Genomic DNA, 17,931 nt, shown 5'->3' with positions numbered 1-17,931 from the left:
GCCAGGGACCAGATGGAAGGAAATCTCCACCATCCAGGTGCAAGGCCAGGAAGTCAGGAAGTGACGGAAGTAGAAAAGAGAGAAGCGTGGAGAAAGTCAGCTGCTGGAACCACAGGCTGAATGGAGAGAGCCAGGACCAGGTGTGACAGACAGACGGACGGACAGATGGACGGGGAGGTGGGTGGGGAGGAAAGAGGAGGGAGAGAGGCCCTTTCCTAGCATTGCAGGCTCTGCTGCTGACCAGCGACAGCTGTGGGATCTGGACAAGGCCTTTCCCTCCATGTGCCTCCCCTTCACCATCTGAAATAAAGGCATCAGGAAAGCTCAGTGGTGCCTGAGCTTTTCTACAGAGAACTAGGTTCCCAAGGAGACTTTATGAGAGACAGTTGGGAGCTGGGTTGGAGGCAGGAAGAAGAGTGGGGTGGAGACGCCCAATGGACTATGATGAGACAATATAATGGGGATTCAGAGCTTTGAATCAAACACACCAGACACCCCTGTTACATAATAGGACTCCTTAAATGTTGTTTTTTTAAGGTTTAACAAGCATTGAATTGTAGAGACCATCCCCCCAGATCCCCCTGAAATTTCCCATTAGAGTGACCAACTTCAAAAAACCAGAAACCAAAATAACCACAACAAAGCCTGGTTAACCAAAAATTCCGCAAACACTGTGGGTGTGGAGGCCTCTCGTTCTGCAGGACCCAGCAGGACCCACCAAGCTCTTCTGCTTATCTGATCAACGGTTGCACAAGCTCTGGGGCCACTGGACCAGTGTCCGTGACCCTGAATGAAAGCCAAAACTCTCAGAAATGGGAACAACTCTCCAAAAGGCCATCCTGTGCCCTCACTCCTCCATGCTACCTTTTCCCAGGACCCAGTAGGGTTTTCAAACCTCACAGATACCACTGTGAAAAAGGCCTCTGCTCAGGGAACAGAGGAGCGGAGTCCTTGCGGACTGTTGTCTGGCTTTGGTAAACTGAGTTATCCTCTTTGGGCTCCTGTGGCTGTAGAAAGACAGCATCAGCCCCAAAGGGTCCCAGAGGCCCCTCTCACTTTCACATTCCAGGATTCCACAATTCTAAAGCCTCAGAACCCCCTGTTATCTGAACAGTCTCCTGATCAATAGCATATGCTGAGGGGCTTGTTATGGCCCAGTCAGATGGTCAGTATGCTGAGGGCTCTGGGCTGTTTACTTTAGGACTGGGCGACTGTGGCTTAGTGAAATCTCTGGGTTCTGCAAAGGATGGCTCAGAGGAAGAGGGCTCAGGTCTAAATTAACAGCAGATCTTTAGCAGCAAAATACCCAGTGACCGGCAATGGGAAGAAAGAAACCCAGGTCCTAGGTAAATCCCCTGTTGCTAAGGCACCATGAAGATGGAAATGAAGAAAATCCAAAAGCCAGTGACTCCAGACCAAGCCCGCAGCTGAAACTACAAAGTTTTTACACACTCCCACCTTCCTCTCTCTTGCGCGCGTGCTCTCTCTCCTCGGTCTCTCTTTTCCCCACTCCCAGAATTTAAAAAAAAAAAAAATTCTTTTGTTGGAGAGAAAAAATTTAAAAAAAAAGAAAAGAGAAATCGAAGAGGCAAAAGGGCAGAACTCACTGAGAGAGTGTGGCCAGGCAGCGCCTTCCCTGGGACCCGGATCCGCTAAGCATGTCCGCAGCAGCTGGTCTGGGCAGGAGAGACTGAGGTAGGAGACCTGGAGCCTGGAGGTCACAGCGTGGGCTGGCCCAGCCCACGGGCCATATTATCTGTGGCCGAAATGTGCTGAGCAGGATGCGCCTGTCTTCCCTTTGTGTTAACACTTGGGTCTGTCCCTGTGACGAAAGTCTGGGCTTGTCCTCAGCCAAAACTACTCCTCCCCACCCTTCCCCTCCACACAGGATCATCTGAGAGCTGATTGTTATTTTTTACTGTAATCTCTCTAATAGAAGCCCATCAAATTTAGATTTGAAGGATACGGAGTGTTTGGGGAGTTGCAGACTCTTAACTTGCTGGGCTGTAGGGGCCAGGATGACTGGGAACGGTCACAATGGAGACTTTATATGCTTAGCTCTGAGAAATCAATCACTAATTTGTGAGAGGGTATCAAGTCAAAGGCGGGGTGGGGGTGGGGGAGAAGCAGTGCGCAGCCTTTGGGAAACAGTGGCTCCTGCTTGTACTCACAGCCCAGATCTGACTCGGAGAACAGAAAGCAGCCCACCAAAAAGTTCATCCGCTGCCATTCTCGGGCCCTCATCCTGAGCTCTGTTCTCAATTAGCACTGGTGTAGGTGACTTCCAAAGCAAACAGTTCCCACTGAGAAATCAAATCTGAAAAACTCCCCTCATCCCTTTTATCCAGGAAAGGGAGCGTGACAGAAAAATGCAAACCACACACAAAGGCGGAAGAGTCCAGGGTCTTGCTTGGTGATGGGCTGGACCTTACAGCCTGTCCAGTGTTTGCACTCCCCTGAGAGAGGAGGGCGGTAGTCTGCCTGGGAGCATGCCAGAACAGCAGGCCCTTCTGCATTAGTGGCACTGTGATGGTGATCTCATCGCCAAGCCTGGCAAGAGAGACTGGTCACCAACAGCTTGGAATGCTGGCCAAATTCCAGTCTCTGAAGAAGGGGTGGTGTTGACTATGAGGATGACACCCCATCTTGGCTTGTGTTATGTATAGATTTCCCCATCTCTGATAGTGATGGAGGACCTGGTGTTGGAGGGTCTGACTTTCTGTCAAATCAGAACAACTCTGGTCCCTGTCCCATAGAGTTCAGTTATTCCTTGGTAAGTAACAGAAGCAATTGTCCTGGAGGGCCTTGATCGAGAATGGAAGAGTTATCTGGTGGACAGTTTCGTGCCACACAGAGACGGGAACAGAGCTTTTTTTTTTTTTTTTTCTTTTCTTTCTTTTTTTTTTTTTTTTAATAAAATGATTCAGTGCCGGAGAGCAGAACTACCCAACTCTCTTCACACTCCGAGTTGCAGCCGCTTTAATTCACTTAAGCTAAGTCTCCTCATTCCAAGTAACTAGACAACTGTTGGTAAGTCTGATTCAGTAAACTTCAACTTTAATTACTTCTACACATGTATCCTGTGGACTATAGGGATTATCACTCAACCTATTAACTGAAGGGCAGAAGACACCCCAACTGTGAGATGCGGCTACGCATCTTTACACGACATGACTGGCTTCCGGCTGGCCTCCTTCTCTCTCCAGAGCTGAACTGTAAAATGTATACCCAGGCATTCTGCTGCTTTCCTTCCTATCTAATTCTGTTACTTTGTTTTCTCTTATTTCTTCTAATCTTGTTACTTTGTTGTCTTTTATTGCTAATAGAACTCTGTGGCTTGCTGTTAGAGGCTAAACTGTTTCTCTGTCTGAAGATTCCACACTTCATTCTCTAATCCCCAGAACATGATAATATGTTATCTTCCGTGTTTGCCTCTTTCCAAGTTAGTTTACAGATGTGATTCAAGGGTGGGGGTGTGGGAAGGGGGGATTGCTCTGGTATATCAAAGTGTGCTCCGGTTAATCCCATTGGGGGCTTAAAAACAGAAGGCTTTCTGCCTGAGCTCACCAGGAGCTGGGGCTGTAGGAGGAAGGGAAGAGACACCAGGCTGCTGGCTGTGGAGGAAGGAGAGCAAAGGCCCAGGAATGTGATTGCCTCTGGGCCTGTGCAGGGGCCAGGAAATGGATTCTCCCTTACAGCCTTCAGAGAGAATGCTGTGAGCCACCACCTAGATTATTGCCTGTTGGGATGTGTGTCAGAAGTCAATAGGCCTGCGGATAGGCAAGTCTGCAATGCTGAGTGCCACCATGCCTGCAGCTATTTGTCACAGCAGTAATACAGAAAACTGGTCTATCTTATGAATGAGTCTTAATAAATCTTATAAAATAAATTCACTTTACCTCTTGACTCCTCCCATCCCTATTCACTCTAGTTCTGGAGAGTGGCAAAACATAGTTCTGACATACCCAGAACAGGCTTATAAAATACAGCAGCCTAGAGGTTTTTTTTAAAATGTGATTCTTAAAAATTAATAGTCTTAGTCTCTGTCCCTGTCTCTCTGTTTCTGTCTCTCTCTATCTCCCTGTCTCTTTCTGTCTCTCTCTGCGTCTCTCTCTCTCTGCATCTCTCTCCCTCTCTCTCTCTCTCTCTCTCTCTCTCTCTCTCTCTCACACACACACACACACACACACACACACTCCTACATTACTGGGGGCGGGGCGGGAGTGCAAGAATATAGTCATTCACACCAATGTTCATGTGCTGAAGGTCTACTAATGAACAATTGTAGAAAGAGTATCCACCTACTTATCTCTGCTGATGTAGAGACAGGAAGAGGAAAACCATATGAATGGTCTCAAGCTGGCTTCCTGCTTTCAATATAAATTGTAGAGAGAGCGTCTGTCTGTCTGTCTGTCTGTCTTAAGTACACAATGGTGAAACTTACTGAGTCATATCATGGTATCTTATAAGGTACAGACATGAGAATAGTGAAGAGAAAAGAGATTCTCAGACCTGGAGAAGACACCAGCAAGGAACAAAGTGAGTTGAGAAGCCAAATGGGCCGACAAAGGCAAAGAGGCAGAGCAGTAGTAAGACAGTCGGAAGCTCGGAACAGAGATGGGGTGAGCATGGATTTCCCAGCAGTCATCAGAGAGCCAGGAGTTTGAGTGGAGGGGGGCAAAGACAAGAAACCAACTGAGTGTATGGGCACATGTTCTGTTTAGGCATATGTGCTTGGGCAGCTAGCAGAGAGAGCCCAGTCTACGGAACCAGTATGGCTGAAAGCTGACCTGATCACCACCACCACCACCGCCACCGCCACCGCCACCGCCACCGCCACCGCCACCGCCACCACCACCACCGGGCATCATTGACTCCACCACCACCACCACCGGGCATCATTGACTCCACCACCACCACCACCACCACCTCCACCACCACCACCCGGCATCATTAACTCCACCACCACCACCACCACCACCACCACCACCACCGGCATCATTGACTCTACCACCACCACCACCGCCACCACCACCACCACCACCACCCGGCATCATTGACTCCACCAGTCATTGTTCAGCAGGCATCATGCACAAGATGGCAGGTCAGGACTCCAACTAGAGCAAACTAATCTTCAGGTTGCTCATAGCCACTTTCATTTCTGCACATTTTATTGTTTAATGTTTCATCAAAGAGACTCTGGGCTGGGAAGGTTTGATGGAGGTCAGCGTGGTCGAAAGGAATAGCTCCCACCACAGGGTGGTCCTTTATTAATAAAATATGATTTTAAAAATAACTTTACTTCATGGAGGTAGAGGCCTGGGCCACATGATCTGTTCCAGACTTCCTAGGCTGTAATGGTTGTTTAAGAACAGCTTCTATGTTGAAGCAATTCCCTAGTGAAAAGAGAAATGTGTGGGAGTGCGGTGTCCATTGCCTTAATGCATATAACATACATAAAAATGCACATACACACACATACACAATTATATGCATGTGCATGTCCTTTCACAAACACGGTTGCACCCACACACATACACATGCATACATATACACATGTGCACATAGATCTGCTCATTGTGTACAGAAATCTACCCACTTGAGAGGAGATGATAACAATTTAAAAAACTTGGTTTTGTGATAGTATTGGGGATTGAGCATGAGTCCTCATGAAGGACCCTACCACTGAACTACATCTCCAGCTTTTTTTCATATCTTTGGTTTCAGCACAGCCCTGGCGCACACAGAATGGTGACTGCCAAAAGACACCAGTTGTTTCCACAAGGTACATCTGAGTATAGGCCAATCTTGGATGCCTGAGTGACACCAAGCGATTGTCCCTACCTCTGTCTCTACTTGGAGAGTTTTAGAATTCAGGAGGAGCAAGAAAGACTCAGTGCCCCTTTGGTGACTCCAAAGGTTGAACATGTCACAGGGCATGAGTTCTGTGGGTGGCTCTGGGTGGGCTCCAGTGATAAAGGAGAATCCTCTAAAAATAACTTTCTGGAAGAAGGAGGCAGGGCCAAACAAAAGGATCCATAGAGAAGTTCACAGTAGTCCTGCATGATATCCATGAGTTTCTTACAGTCCTAAGAACAGAGGGACTTTTTGTTTGTTTGGTTTTTTTTTTTTTTTTTTTTTTTTTTTGGTTGTAGGTAAGGCAGATATCCTGCATAAATAAGAGGTACTAAAAGTCATATTATTTAAAATGGCTCTATTCACATCTATGAATGTGAATCACAGACTCCATTGAGATAAGAATCAAAACTGTGGGAACTCTTCACCTTTTAATTCACATATTATTCTGAAGTTAGACAAGTTTTTTTTTTAAGATTTATTTATTTTATGTATATGAATACACAGTAGCTGCCTTCAGAAATACCAGAAGAGGGCATCAGATCCCATTACAAATGGCTGTGAGCCATCATGTGGTTGCTGGGAGTTGAACTCAGGGCCTCTGGAAGAGCAGTCAGTGCTCTTAACCTCACAAGTTAACATGAATTAAAAATACTGTGACAAGAATGCACAGTATGGGTAATGTAACTTCAGAAACTTTCAAGAATTCAGTGCCCCTGTTGGTCCCTCAGACAACACCTTCTTCCTCCCCACCAGAAGGTGGTTCTGCTTCTGGATCTGTCTGCTTCTTGAGACTTTCTCCAGAGCTACCTCTTTTTCCTCTTGTTTCTCATCCTACAGGGTCACCAGGAGAATCATCAGAGTTTAGTGTTAGAGGCTGAAACAAGTTAATTTCCTTCTAAGAAGGCTAGACTGATTCCATGACAGGCTTCAAACTGACAGTTAAGGAGACTGGGCCTAAATCTCTGTTTCCAAGAACTGGGAAAGTCCAGGCAAGTCCAAGCCTCAGAAGTTGCCCTGCTATCTGGCCTGAGGCAAGGACAATAGGTCAGCAGCTGTTTCCAGACTTCCTCAGCTACTTCCTCAACAACATTTTCCAGACCTCCCCAGCAAGTTTCCAGCCCCCAGACTCAGGTATTTGAATGTCTGTAGAGATGTATCCAAGAGATTAACATAGATTACCTACCCCAGAATTCCCTAATGTGCTTTAAGTCAGGCCTGCAAGCTCACTTGGTTGTCTCTCTATTTTGGTAATGGGAGACCCCAGGATGATGGACTTCTGCAGAATAAAACACTCTTTGCCTTTGCATACTATTTGAGTCCAGGGTATCATTCTTCAGTGAATCATATACCCTTATATTTGGGGGCTTGTCTGGGATTCCCTGGAGACACCCTAGTGGAGTGTTTTGCCAATCAGTAAATCGGGGCACCTGCTTGTCTTTTGTCTTATCCATATTTGTGTTTCCATTTCAGGTCTAACACTGTTTTGGATTTAATCTGGAGACCAAGAGGGACAAGATGGTATTTTGTCACTCAGCCAAGGGCAATGGAGGATACTCCCAACCCTCTACCAGAAGCTGGAGAACTTGCAAGTTTCATCTGGATTCTGAACTGGCTGTGGATCTATGAGCCTCCCATAAACAAGGAGGAAGACCATCTGAGACAGCCTTTTGGTTTGTTTTTGTTCTCCCGGGAATGTCCTTCTCTGTCTATCAATGTCTATTCTGTGTGTGCTTTTAGTCCTCTCATACAAATTTTTATTTGATTTCTAGGATGGGACAGGCACAAAGCATCTCATTGGGCTTGGTCCTGAGCCATTTTTAGAACTTTTGCCAAATCACAGACACTTGGGTCTGGTTGTTTGTCCCTGAAAACTAACCGTTTCTTACAGGAATGAATGGCTCACTATGGCCTGAGGAGAAGACTTTCCATCTTTCTATAATTTACAGGGTAAAGACTGGGGCCACCCAGACCAAAAGTTATAGGACTCACTACTCCCCACCCTTCTTCCTCTAAAGGAGGGTCAGCCTCAGGCCCCTGCCTTGCTTTCCCTCTCTCTGCCAGATTCTGAGGAGAGGCCTTCAAGAAGCTACTAGACAGCACATAAATTTATCTAAGGTGAGCCAGGCAATGCAGAGAAAGAATGAGAGTCCTAGGGAACATCTAGAAAGACTTTTTGAAGCCTATAGGACCTATACTGCTTTTGAGTCAGAAGCTAGAGTGCACCAGTCAGCTGTGAACATGGCTTTTGTTAACCAAACTGTCCCTGACTTTCTTTAGAAGTTTCAGTCACTGAATGGCTTTTGTACCCTGCCTCTGGCACCCAAAAGCCAGCCTTTATTTGCTTTTGAATGGCAAGATTTGGAGAGAGGCTTCAAGGGACAACTGACTTGGGCACACCTGCCTCAAGAATTCAAGAACTCACCCACCAACTCTGCAGAGTCACTGCATAAGGACTTGGGTGAGTACTAGTTGGCCCACCTTCAAATAACTGTGCTCCAGTATGTATTGGTGGGGATCTCAACTTGGAGATATGCCAGGAGGCCACACAAGACCTGCTACAGGAACTGAGTCAACTTGGCTATTAAGTGTCTGCTAAGAAGGCCCAGCTTTATCAATTTGAGATTGCCTATCTGGGGTACATATTCAAGGGGGCCAACTCATGCTGTTGGACTCCTGGAAGCAAACCATCCTAGCATCCCAGTTCCATCAACCCAAAAGCAAGTACAGAAATTTCTGGGATCTGCTGGGTTCTATAGACTTTGGGTGCTAGTGTTCACTGAGAAGGCCAAACTGTTAAATGAGGTCATGAGGGGCCAAGAAGAGAATGGACTCTTGAGATGGACAGGGCCATTAAGACTCTAGGAAGATCCTTATTGGAGGGACCAGCCTTGGCCCTTCCAGACATTCACAAACCTTTCTACCTGTATGTTGAACATAATTTCTGTCTGGCTATGCCTTCCCCTTTATTATTCCTTCCATCTTGAGAGAGAGAATTTCTCTAAGGACTACTACTGGTCAGGACAGATGGCTCAGTGGATAAAAGTGCCTAACACCTGACAACCTGAGTTCCATCACTGGGATCCACATGATGGAAGAAGAAAGCCAGCTCTCACAAGTTGTCTTCTGACTTCAATCCATCTTTTAAAAAGATTTCTTGGCTGCATGGTTGTTACGAAACCCTGGCTCTTGTTCCAGTTAAAGCCACCCTTAGCATGTGGTTCATCATCTATGTTGTATGACTCTAGGAAAGGAGGTATATAGGACTTTCATACAGAGGAAATTGATTCTAGGTCTTAGTGATACATTGTTGATTATAGGTTTATTGTATATAGATGCAACAGCATTGCAAAAGAAATCACGAGCGGATCACAGGGATGCTAAGGATATATTATAATGCAGGGGAAAAGGTCATATCTTCAAAGAAGCCACAGAATTATTGGTGTGGACCACTTTTATTCAAAGTATCTAGATAGTCCCATAACCACAAGTGGTTTTGTTCTGGTGGTTAGTTTATACATCTGGATATTAAATTTATGCACGACTTTTATAACTCTAATCAAATCCAGACTTTTTTTCCATTGACACTATATAAGGTCTTAAAAACACTGATTTCTTTCTATGGAATCCAGACCTAGATTAAAGCATATTTGTTTCTAGAAAATAGTCTACTGTGTGTTTTGAATACTGTGGGCACACTGGCCATTATTCATCTTATATGCATGACATTTCATATAAGATGTATATGATGCATATGTCATTTTGTATAACTATGTGTTGTTTTATGTTAGCTGTTTCCTATTTTCCATATCACATGGTCAATACATGATTATGACATCTTTAGAAATAAATGTTTCTACATACTTTTTTACACTAAATAATTCCCTTGCTTTCAGAGAAGCATCCTAACAGTTTTCTGTATCCAGAACAGCTTAGAATGGTATCAAGCATACAGCAGACAGACTGACCCTTTTTCCCTTGGTTGAATAGGGACAAAAACAGAGTCACTGCATTAAGTTAGCCACAAGCTGGTGTTTTACTCTGCTGCTTCAGAAGCTGAATCTGGGGGTTCCAGAGTGTGCAGGTCTCTGGGAAGTTGGCCAATGACACATGACAGAGACAGCTATATGTATCATAATGTTGACTAACAAAGGTCAAAGAAGTGGTCTAGCTCTCCAGAACCTGCTCATTCTCTGGCCAGAATAACTCCTGTTTCCCAACCCATAAGGTTGAGAAGCTGCAGAAAGACTTCCTCCTCAATATAGAATCAGAACAGGGACAAACATGAGCTCAAAGAATGTTTCTCCTCATGCCAAGGGAGGTCCAAGTCAACATCTCTCAGTGAGTGTTGACTCCTGATGTTAGCAGATGATCAAGACCCGGGATGTAGAGCCTGTGTCAGCTGGGTATTCTGACATGCCTGCTTCCAGCCCTGCCTTCAGCTTGATCGCTCCTTCTCACCTCCTCTTTCTTCAGATTTACTAAATTAAAACTGGATTCTATTCACTTCAGGATGGGTTATCAGTGTAGTTTGAACCTTAAATGCTGAGTTCAGCAGAAACGATCCTCTGCAGAACTTCCAGGTGCCTCTCTTGGAGTACCCCAGGCAGGAGATGAGTAAAAGACTTTTAAAGCAGAAAAAGCAAATGAGTTCTTTGTCTATTTGTTTGTTTGCTTTTCAAGATGCATTTTTACTTTTAATTATGTGCATATGTGTATGGGGGCGGGATGAGCATGTGACTGTGATGCCTGTGGCAGCCAGGAGAGGGCATCGGATCCATGAAGCTGGATCTCACCAGCCACCCAGGGTGGGTGCTGAGAACTGAACTAGGGACTTGGGTAAGAGCAGTGAGATGCTGTAATAGCTGAGACACTGTTTAATGCCCCTGTTTATAGATTTATTTATAGTCCAGACTAGGAAGGTGTATTTTCTTTTGTTTTGTTTTTCCAGACCAAGGTAGGGGTGGGGGTGTGAGTGGGGCATTTGATAGAAAGTCTCATTTATTTTTTTCCTCATTCATAAGTCAGAACTCACATGGAAAGATTTTTAATTTAAAGAAAATAAAGTGGATGATACTTTTAAAAAAAGCACATACTCCCTTTAAATTCGAGAGTCAGTGATATGAAATTTGGGCACAGCATTTCCAAAATGTATTTCAAAGTAGGGAGAGCTGGTGTGATCTGAGGTTCTCCCAGCATTGCTGAACCTTCCTAGGACACCTTCAAATTATCTTTCCTACTGACTCTTTCCCAGCAGATCTAAGATCAGATAGTAGACTAAAAATTAACAGACATAATTCTGAGGCTCTTCAAATTGTGCTCTCAGGCCCAGAATGCTGAGCGTTCTAGCTCATTAACTTTAATTGCATATTTTATGTTAAAAAATTAAACCAGGTGTACTTTTGAAATGAAGAAACTCAATTTAGACCAGCCCTTCCCCCTTAGTTTGAGCAGAGCTATTTATGAAAACAAGGGGAAAAAAAGTGTTTCTTACTAAAAATAAGATCTGCACAAATTGATTTTTTTAGATTGTAGTTCTAGGGCATTGCTCTTTTTCTCTTGTTCCTTTCTTTCCTGGTCCATCATAATTTCCCAACACTAGAAAACAATACACTGTTTGGAGTTTAAACCATAGACCCAACTCTCACGTTAGACATTTTCTATTTCTGAAGGGGTTGGTAAATACTAACTTGAAGTTATCCGTTCATCACGTGCCCCTTCCCATTCTCCTGGGATTAGCTGGAGCACCTCACTGCTCCCAACCACATGCATGGCCTTTCATTAGCGAAAGCTTTGATTATACAGTTTGCTCACTGTTGGACTCCTGAGGCTTGGGTCTGAACCCTGCAATCTGATGATTATCTGATTTTACAATGCAGCTACCAATTGCGGCTAATACTAAGCAAGGGCTTAAGTGCTGCAGCCAAACAAGGAAATAGGCTGTGCCTTCATTCTTGTCATTTGCTCACACAGTGCAGCTAAGTGAGTGCAAACGGTCAAAATTAAACATTGAAAAAGTTCAGTAATAATCTGAAGGATAAAGGCTGCTCATCTTCTCATTTGTCCAGAGGAAAAGACAGAGAACTCAAATCCAGTGGCCAGAAGGCTCGTCTGGAGTGAAGGCACTTCTGGAAAGACCCCGATGGTTACTACTCCAAGGATACTCCTAAGGTTCTAACATTCCTGCCTCTCCTTCTGTAACTTAGTAAATCTAACCAAGTTCTGTCTGGACACCCAGGTACAAATAAAGATATATTTGTACTTATGTGGTGTTGTGTGCTAGGCTTGGGGGAGATGTAGTTTGTGATCTAGGATCTGTTTTCTATTTGATATGTGGACAAACATGGATACTGAATGAAAAAAAAAACGAGGACAAGATTCGTCCTAAGTGTGGTTGAGGAGGTTTATTGTAGATATGAGGGAGAACATGACCAGGGGCATCTGGAAGGACCCATACTGAACTGGGCCAGCAGAATGACCAGAGCCAGGAAAGGAGGGGGTAGGAGGGAGCAAGAGAGGAAGAGAAAAGGGGTGGGGGGTAAGAGAGGAGCGGAAGACCAAGAAACTAATGGACCAAGGGACTAAGAGGACTCATTGCCAAAATAACTGGGTTCTATAGGGCAGAGAAGCTGGGGGAAAGGAAAGCAAGGAAAGGGAAGGAAAGGGAAGGGGTTTAGTGTAGGGTGTGTTGGCTAGGATGACTCCTCTCTAAGGATACTCATCAGAAGGGACTGACGGGGACTGGTGGCCAGAGTCACCAGTCTTTGATATGTCAAACAGTCACCTTAGCTAGCCATTTGTCCCAGATTTCTTGGAGACATAAGAAATGCAAGATTGCCAGTAGTAATCCGAAAGTCTTAAACATGTTCTATGAGACTCAAGGAAAGGAATCAGTTGCTCTGTGTATGTCTGAACCTTCACGGTGACCACTAGTCGCTGGTTTTAAGAGGCCTGGGCAGGAGGGGGACAGTGGTGTGAACAAACATGGGAGCCATCTTCAATGGTGGCGCCCACTCAGACACCAAGCTAGGCGACGTAAATTCTAACAGCAGCACCATATCCCTCACTGCTTCAAGGCTTTTAGATCGGCTCCCCCTCACCACACACACACACACACACACACACACACCGTTCATTCCAAACTTCAGGGAAGGAGAAGCTAAAATGGCTTTTTGGTCCTAGGCATTTTTGAGAAATGACATGCTGCGGGGTGGGGGTGGGGTGTGACATTTGATAGCATTTTCTCTGCTCTCAACCCGGAATGCCTGAGGGCCACTGAGATGGCTAAAGGAAGCAGGCTGAGGAGTGGGAGTTTCCTTTCAACACCAGTATGTGGCCAGAACTCAATGTGCAGCTCTCCACAAAGTCCAACAGAAAAGAATCTGAGGGACAGGAACCACCAAGGCTCTTCAGCACAAAGCAGGTCTGTCCTGTGTCACCCTTTACACACAAAACAAAACACACACACACACACACACAAATCACCATACACTGCACCTAACCAGACCTCCAAACACACAATTCAGTGACAGTGGCCATTCAGAATGGGAGTTGTGGAGTTTTGCATTGGATTCCATGCTTCTCCTTCAAAAATATTTTAATGCGCTTACCCACAAAAAAAATCCATGGCAGAAATAAAAGAATAATTAGCTTTATATCATCTTTCATAACTCATCTCTATTACCTGTGTTCAATCCTTTCCGTCCCCTAATGTCCAGCCTTTCTAGTTCTCTCTCATGTTATCCTGCACTTGTACTTGCATTTGTTTCCATCTGAGTGTCCATTATTGGCTAGATGCCACATCTGAGGGGGAACCTGGTTGGTTTTCTCTTCCTGAGATCGTGTGACCTTTATAATACATCAGTATAAGTCTATCCATTTTCCTGCAAGTTTTGTGATTTCATTTTTCTTTAGAACTGAACAGTATTGTATTGATATATAATTTTTATATCTACTCATAATATATTTTTTATTATCTATTCATCTGTTGATGGACAACTATCTTTGCTGTAGCAAGTAAAGCCACGATAAATGTGAGATGAAAATATGTCTATGGGAAGGGATGGAATTCTCTGAGTGTAAGCCCAGGGGTAAAATAGCTGGGGCATATGGTGGCATTTATGCCTTGGTATTTTTTCACATCTTCATTTGATCAGCCACCCAAGAAGGTGTTAACCTTGTAAATGAGAACACTCAGATTTTCAAAAGCTGTATCCACTATATTTCCTGTCATCACTGATCTCATTAGAAAAAAGGAAACAAAGACATTTAAATCATGTGTATGCACATGTGTCTGTGTGTGGGTTTGTGTATAGATTGAGGTGCAGGTATTTACAGAGGCCAGAAGGGGGTGTCAGATCCCTTGGAGCTGGAGTTAAGCTTGGTAACTAAAAGTTTCTTTCTTTAGTAAGAGTTGAGAACATGAGGCCTATATTTAAGGCTAAGAGCTATACACAACCTCTGGGTGCTTGTGGGTTTGCTGCTTCCGGAGGCCCAGTCCAACAGTTTGGACCTATAGCCCCTTCTTTTTTTTTTTTTTTATTCGATATAATTTATTTACATTTCAAATGATTTCCCCTTTTCTAGCCCCCCCACTCCCCGAAAGTCCCGCAAACCCCCTTCTCTTCCCCTGTCCTCCCACCCACCCCTTCCCACTTCCCCGTTCTGGTTTTGCTGAATACTGTTTCACTGAGTCTTTCCAGAACCAGGGGCCACTCCTCCTTTCTTCTTGTACCTCATTTGATGTGTGGATTATGTTTTGGGTATTCCAGTTTTCTAGGTTAATATCCACTTATTAGTGAGTGCATACCATGATTCACCTTTTGAGTCTGGGTTACCTCACTTAGTATGATATTCTCTAGCTCCATCCTATAGCCCCTTCTTAGAGATTGTAAGCAAGAGCGTATTCGCTTCTAACCCGATAACCAGCGGAGCACCAGAGTCTGTCATTATGAGTAATCCTGAGATGGTTCTCATGGAAAACTGGCCCCTTAGAGCCCCTTCGTCCAGCTCTGTGTGGAGCTGTAATAACGCCATTGCTATCTAGGCACTCATGATGTCAGCCGCCTAAGAGCTAAAAGATTTGGGAATTTCCACCCCGTTGCAGTCTTTAATTTTACAAATATTTCCATTTTGTTCAGTTCAGAAGCCACTGAGCAGCTGTGGGGATGACAGTCCCTGAGTAGCCAGGGCATACCCTGCAGACACTGGCTCAGAGGAAAAAAATGTTATTGGAATGGTTAGTGTTCATAGTAAGGCAGGAGGGTTGAAGGCTATAAAAAGCTTATGTCCACTCTCTCTCTCTCTCTCTCTCTCTCTCTCTCTCTCTCTCTCTCTCTCTCACACACACACACACACACACACACACATATGATGAGTCCCCTTAACAGTAGCCCTTTTCTTATTCATCAGGGAAACAGAAATAAAGAGGAAGCCTTGCATCTCCCCGAGTGGGACCCCAACTAAAAATAAAAAAGAAAGGTTTACACAACAGCGTTGATTAGAGAAACAGAAACTGTTTGAGGAAGACGTGGGCAGAGCTTCCCATGTGCTACAGCTGCCAGTTGGTGCCTTGGGAAAGGTGCCATGTAATTAGACCTGATGATGACCCTGGTAGCATGAACCAGCATGGTAACCCATATCTCATGTTGTCTGTGTGCTCACTCACTTCCTGCTTGGTTATTTCCCCATATTCGTCTCTTGAGTTCCCCCAGAAAATCCTGCCAATAGTGCAAGGCTTTCTGTGGGAATCAAAAGTGGAATTGACACCCGTTCCTCTAAGCAGGCGTGCCCCAGAGTGTCCCTGTCCAGAAAGAAAGCCATCTTTTGTTGCCTAGTCGCAGATGGTGGGTCTGTGAGTTCTCAGTGGCTTCATTTGGAGAGCCCCAAGATGTGTGCAGAGCTCCCAGGCACCCATAGGCAAATGAGAAGCACATATTGAACATTCTTCTGGAATCTGCTAGTTTGATTCCTAAGCGGCACGGGAAGATAGGAGCCAGGGAAGATGTGCGACAGGGGACAATCCATGTCACCACAACGGAAAATATGAACACCAGAAAAATTTCCTATTCTAAACAATGTGGGTTTAAAATATACTCTCTGGAGACTCTCCTGAATGCACAAGCACAGCGCTATTTATAGTGGCTGGTGTGTACTTTACCAAGATTTTTATTCCAACAAAGGAACTGTATGTAAGGTAGGCAGCCATTGGGATGGAAAATACACTCTCATATTTTAAACTTAGTCATTCAGTACTAACCTTAAATGTAGTATCAGAGATCTCACTAATTTAGTAACTAGAAGCAGCCAGTATAAATGAATAAATTCACACACACACACACACACACACACACACACACACACACACTTTAATGGAAATACTGTCTTGAAAACTATGCAAGCATACCTGTTAACTTTCACCAGACCAACAGAAGCATCAAGTGTGTGTTAAAGAAACAAACAAAGGAAAAATTACTTATGATCAGGAAGATAGTTTTTCAATCCAAGTGAATGTTTCTACAGTCATTTTTAAGTGTTTACTAAGTTGTGTTCTCTGGTGTTTAGAAACGAAGCCTTGGAATGTAGCTTACATAGTTCACATGTTAATCAAATCCTTTATTTATATATAGTTCCAAGTTACACTGTCCTACAGTCCTGCTATAAATAGTTAAGAATTCAGCATCAGAGGTGTCCAAATTAACGCAGAGTTTTGACAAGCTTAAGTATGTCTCTAAGACTGCTCAAGAACACTTCATGGCTCAGCAAACAGGAGCCAGGGTCTAATGAGACTCACAAAGACTGTTCATGACTCCTTCACCTTCTTCCCAGACGAGTGGGGATCCACAACACAGATGCGTCTTCCAGCCCCAGGGTACTGACCTGCAGCACTCTTCTGGACCTCCATGATGATAACCTCAAAACCTCCCTAGAACACTCCCAAGCAACTGAGTGAGAGTTCCCTTAATAATATTCTGGAATATTCTACCACCATTCCTGCCTGCTATTTCCGGCTGGCCAAATGACAGCTGCAAATATGAATCTCTCAGACATTCTGGTCAGTGAGGACATTCAAAGGGATGGACTTGATATAAGAATGTGATAGTTTTCATTACATTTTTTTTTCTGTCTTTCGATGAGAATTTTTTGTTTATAGAACAGAATACTTCATTCGTGTTCCCAGCAGGAGACAACATATGAATTCTTTGAACCTATGCATTTAGAAAGGCAAGTCTCCAAGCAGTCTCAAGCAAATAGGCAGTCATTAACATCTTTATCTGAGAGTAGTGATTCTCAACCTTCCTAATGCTGTGACCCTTTTATACAGTAGCTCATGTTGTGGGGACCCCCAACCGTAAAATCATTTTCCTTGTTGCTTCATAACTATACTTTACTATTGATATGAATCACAATGTAAATATCTGTGTTTTCTGGTGGTCTTGGTGACCCCTGTGAAAGTGTCATTTGACCCCCCAAAGGGATCTTGAGCCATGGGTTGAGAAACACTGGTCTAGTGGCAATCTTTTGAGGGTCTCACAATACACTTTCTCAAAGCAATCACTTAAAGTCAAGTGACCTCATTCAGAATGTTGCTTTAACTTAATGAATTATTCAGGGCTCTGTCTACCTACCTGAGTGGAGCAGCCAAAGGAAGGCACTGGAGAGGAGACCTCAGAGGGAATCGGTGGCATTGCAAATGTGCTGGCTCCAAAGTGGAGTTATGAGTTCATCGGGGTCTGCAGTACAATGAGTTAGAGCCCCTCTGTCTATATCACAGTATCTTATGTATAACTACTTTCCACGATTAAAACAGGCAAAGCAGTATTTTGAAATAAAATGTTCCAAAATCATTTTATAAAAATCAGACACAGAACTTTTATTTTACACACACACACACACACACACACACACACACACACACACACGATGCTTCTGAGAAACTTTCATTATTGCTGTGATAGTATTGAAGACACAAATTAAATAATGTGAAAAAGCAAAATTATAATTTCATAAGGCAAAAATTATTTAAAAAATATAAAGAACATACATGAACACCACACCATTCTGCCCTTTCCCCAG

General features: G+C 44.2%; 1 protein-coding gene across 4 annotated transcripts in view; it reads right to left on the bottom strand.

Moving 5' to 3' along the window:
• The window catches only part of Cald1 (caldesmon 1), a 176,643-nt gene that overhangs the window by 64,340 nt on the left and 94,372 nt on the right, over nt 1–17,931 (bottom strand). Inside the window, exon 1 of one of the 4 annotated variants that reach the window (XM_052173420.1) lies at nt 1,608–1,855. The exons of the other annotated variants lie outside the window; for them this stretch is intronic. Within the exon in view, the coding sequence (XP_052029380.1) occupies nt 1,608–1,660 (53 nt within the window). The 5' untranslated portion in view covers nt 1,661–1,855. Of the gene's footprint in view, nt 1–1,607; nt 1,856–17,931 lie in introns of those variants that run through there. 4 annotated transcript variants of the gene reach the window in all.

The sequence above is a fragment of the Apodemus sylvaticus genome, chromosome 2, assembly GCF_947179515.1.
Source record: "Apodemus sylvaticus chromosome 2, mApoSyl1.1, whole genome shotgun sequence".
Classification (NCBI taxonomy): domain Eukaryota; kingdom Metazoa; phylum Chordata; class Mammalia; order Rodentia; family Muridae; genus Apodemus; species Apodemus sylvaticus.
The sequence above is the reverse complement of the archived record's forward strand: the minus strand, read 5'-3'. Positions and strand labels throughout refer to the sequence as shown.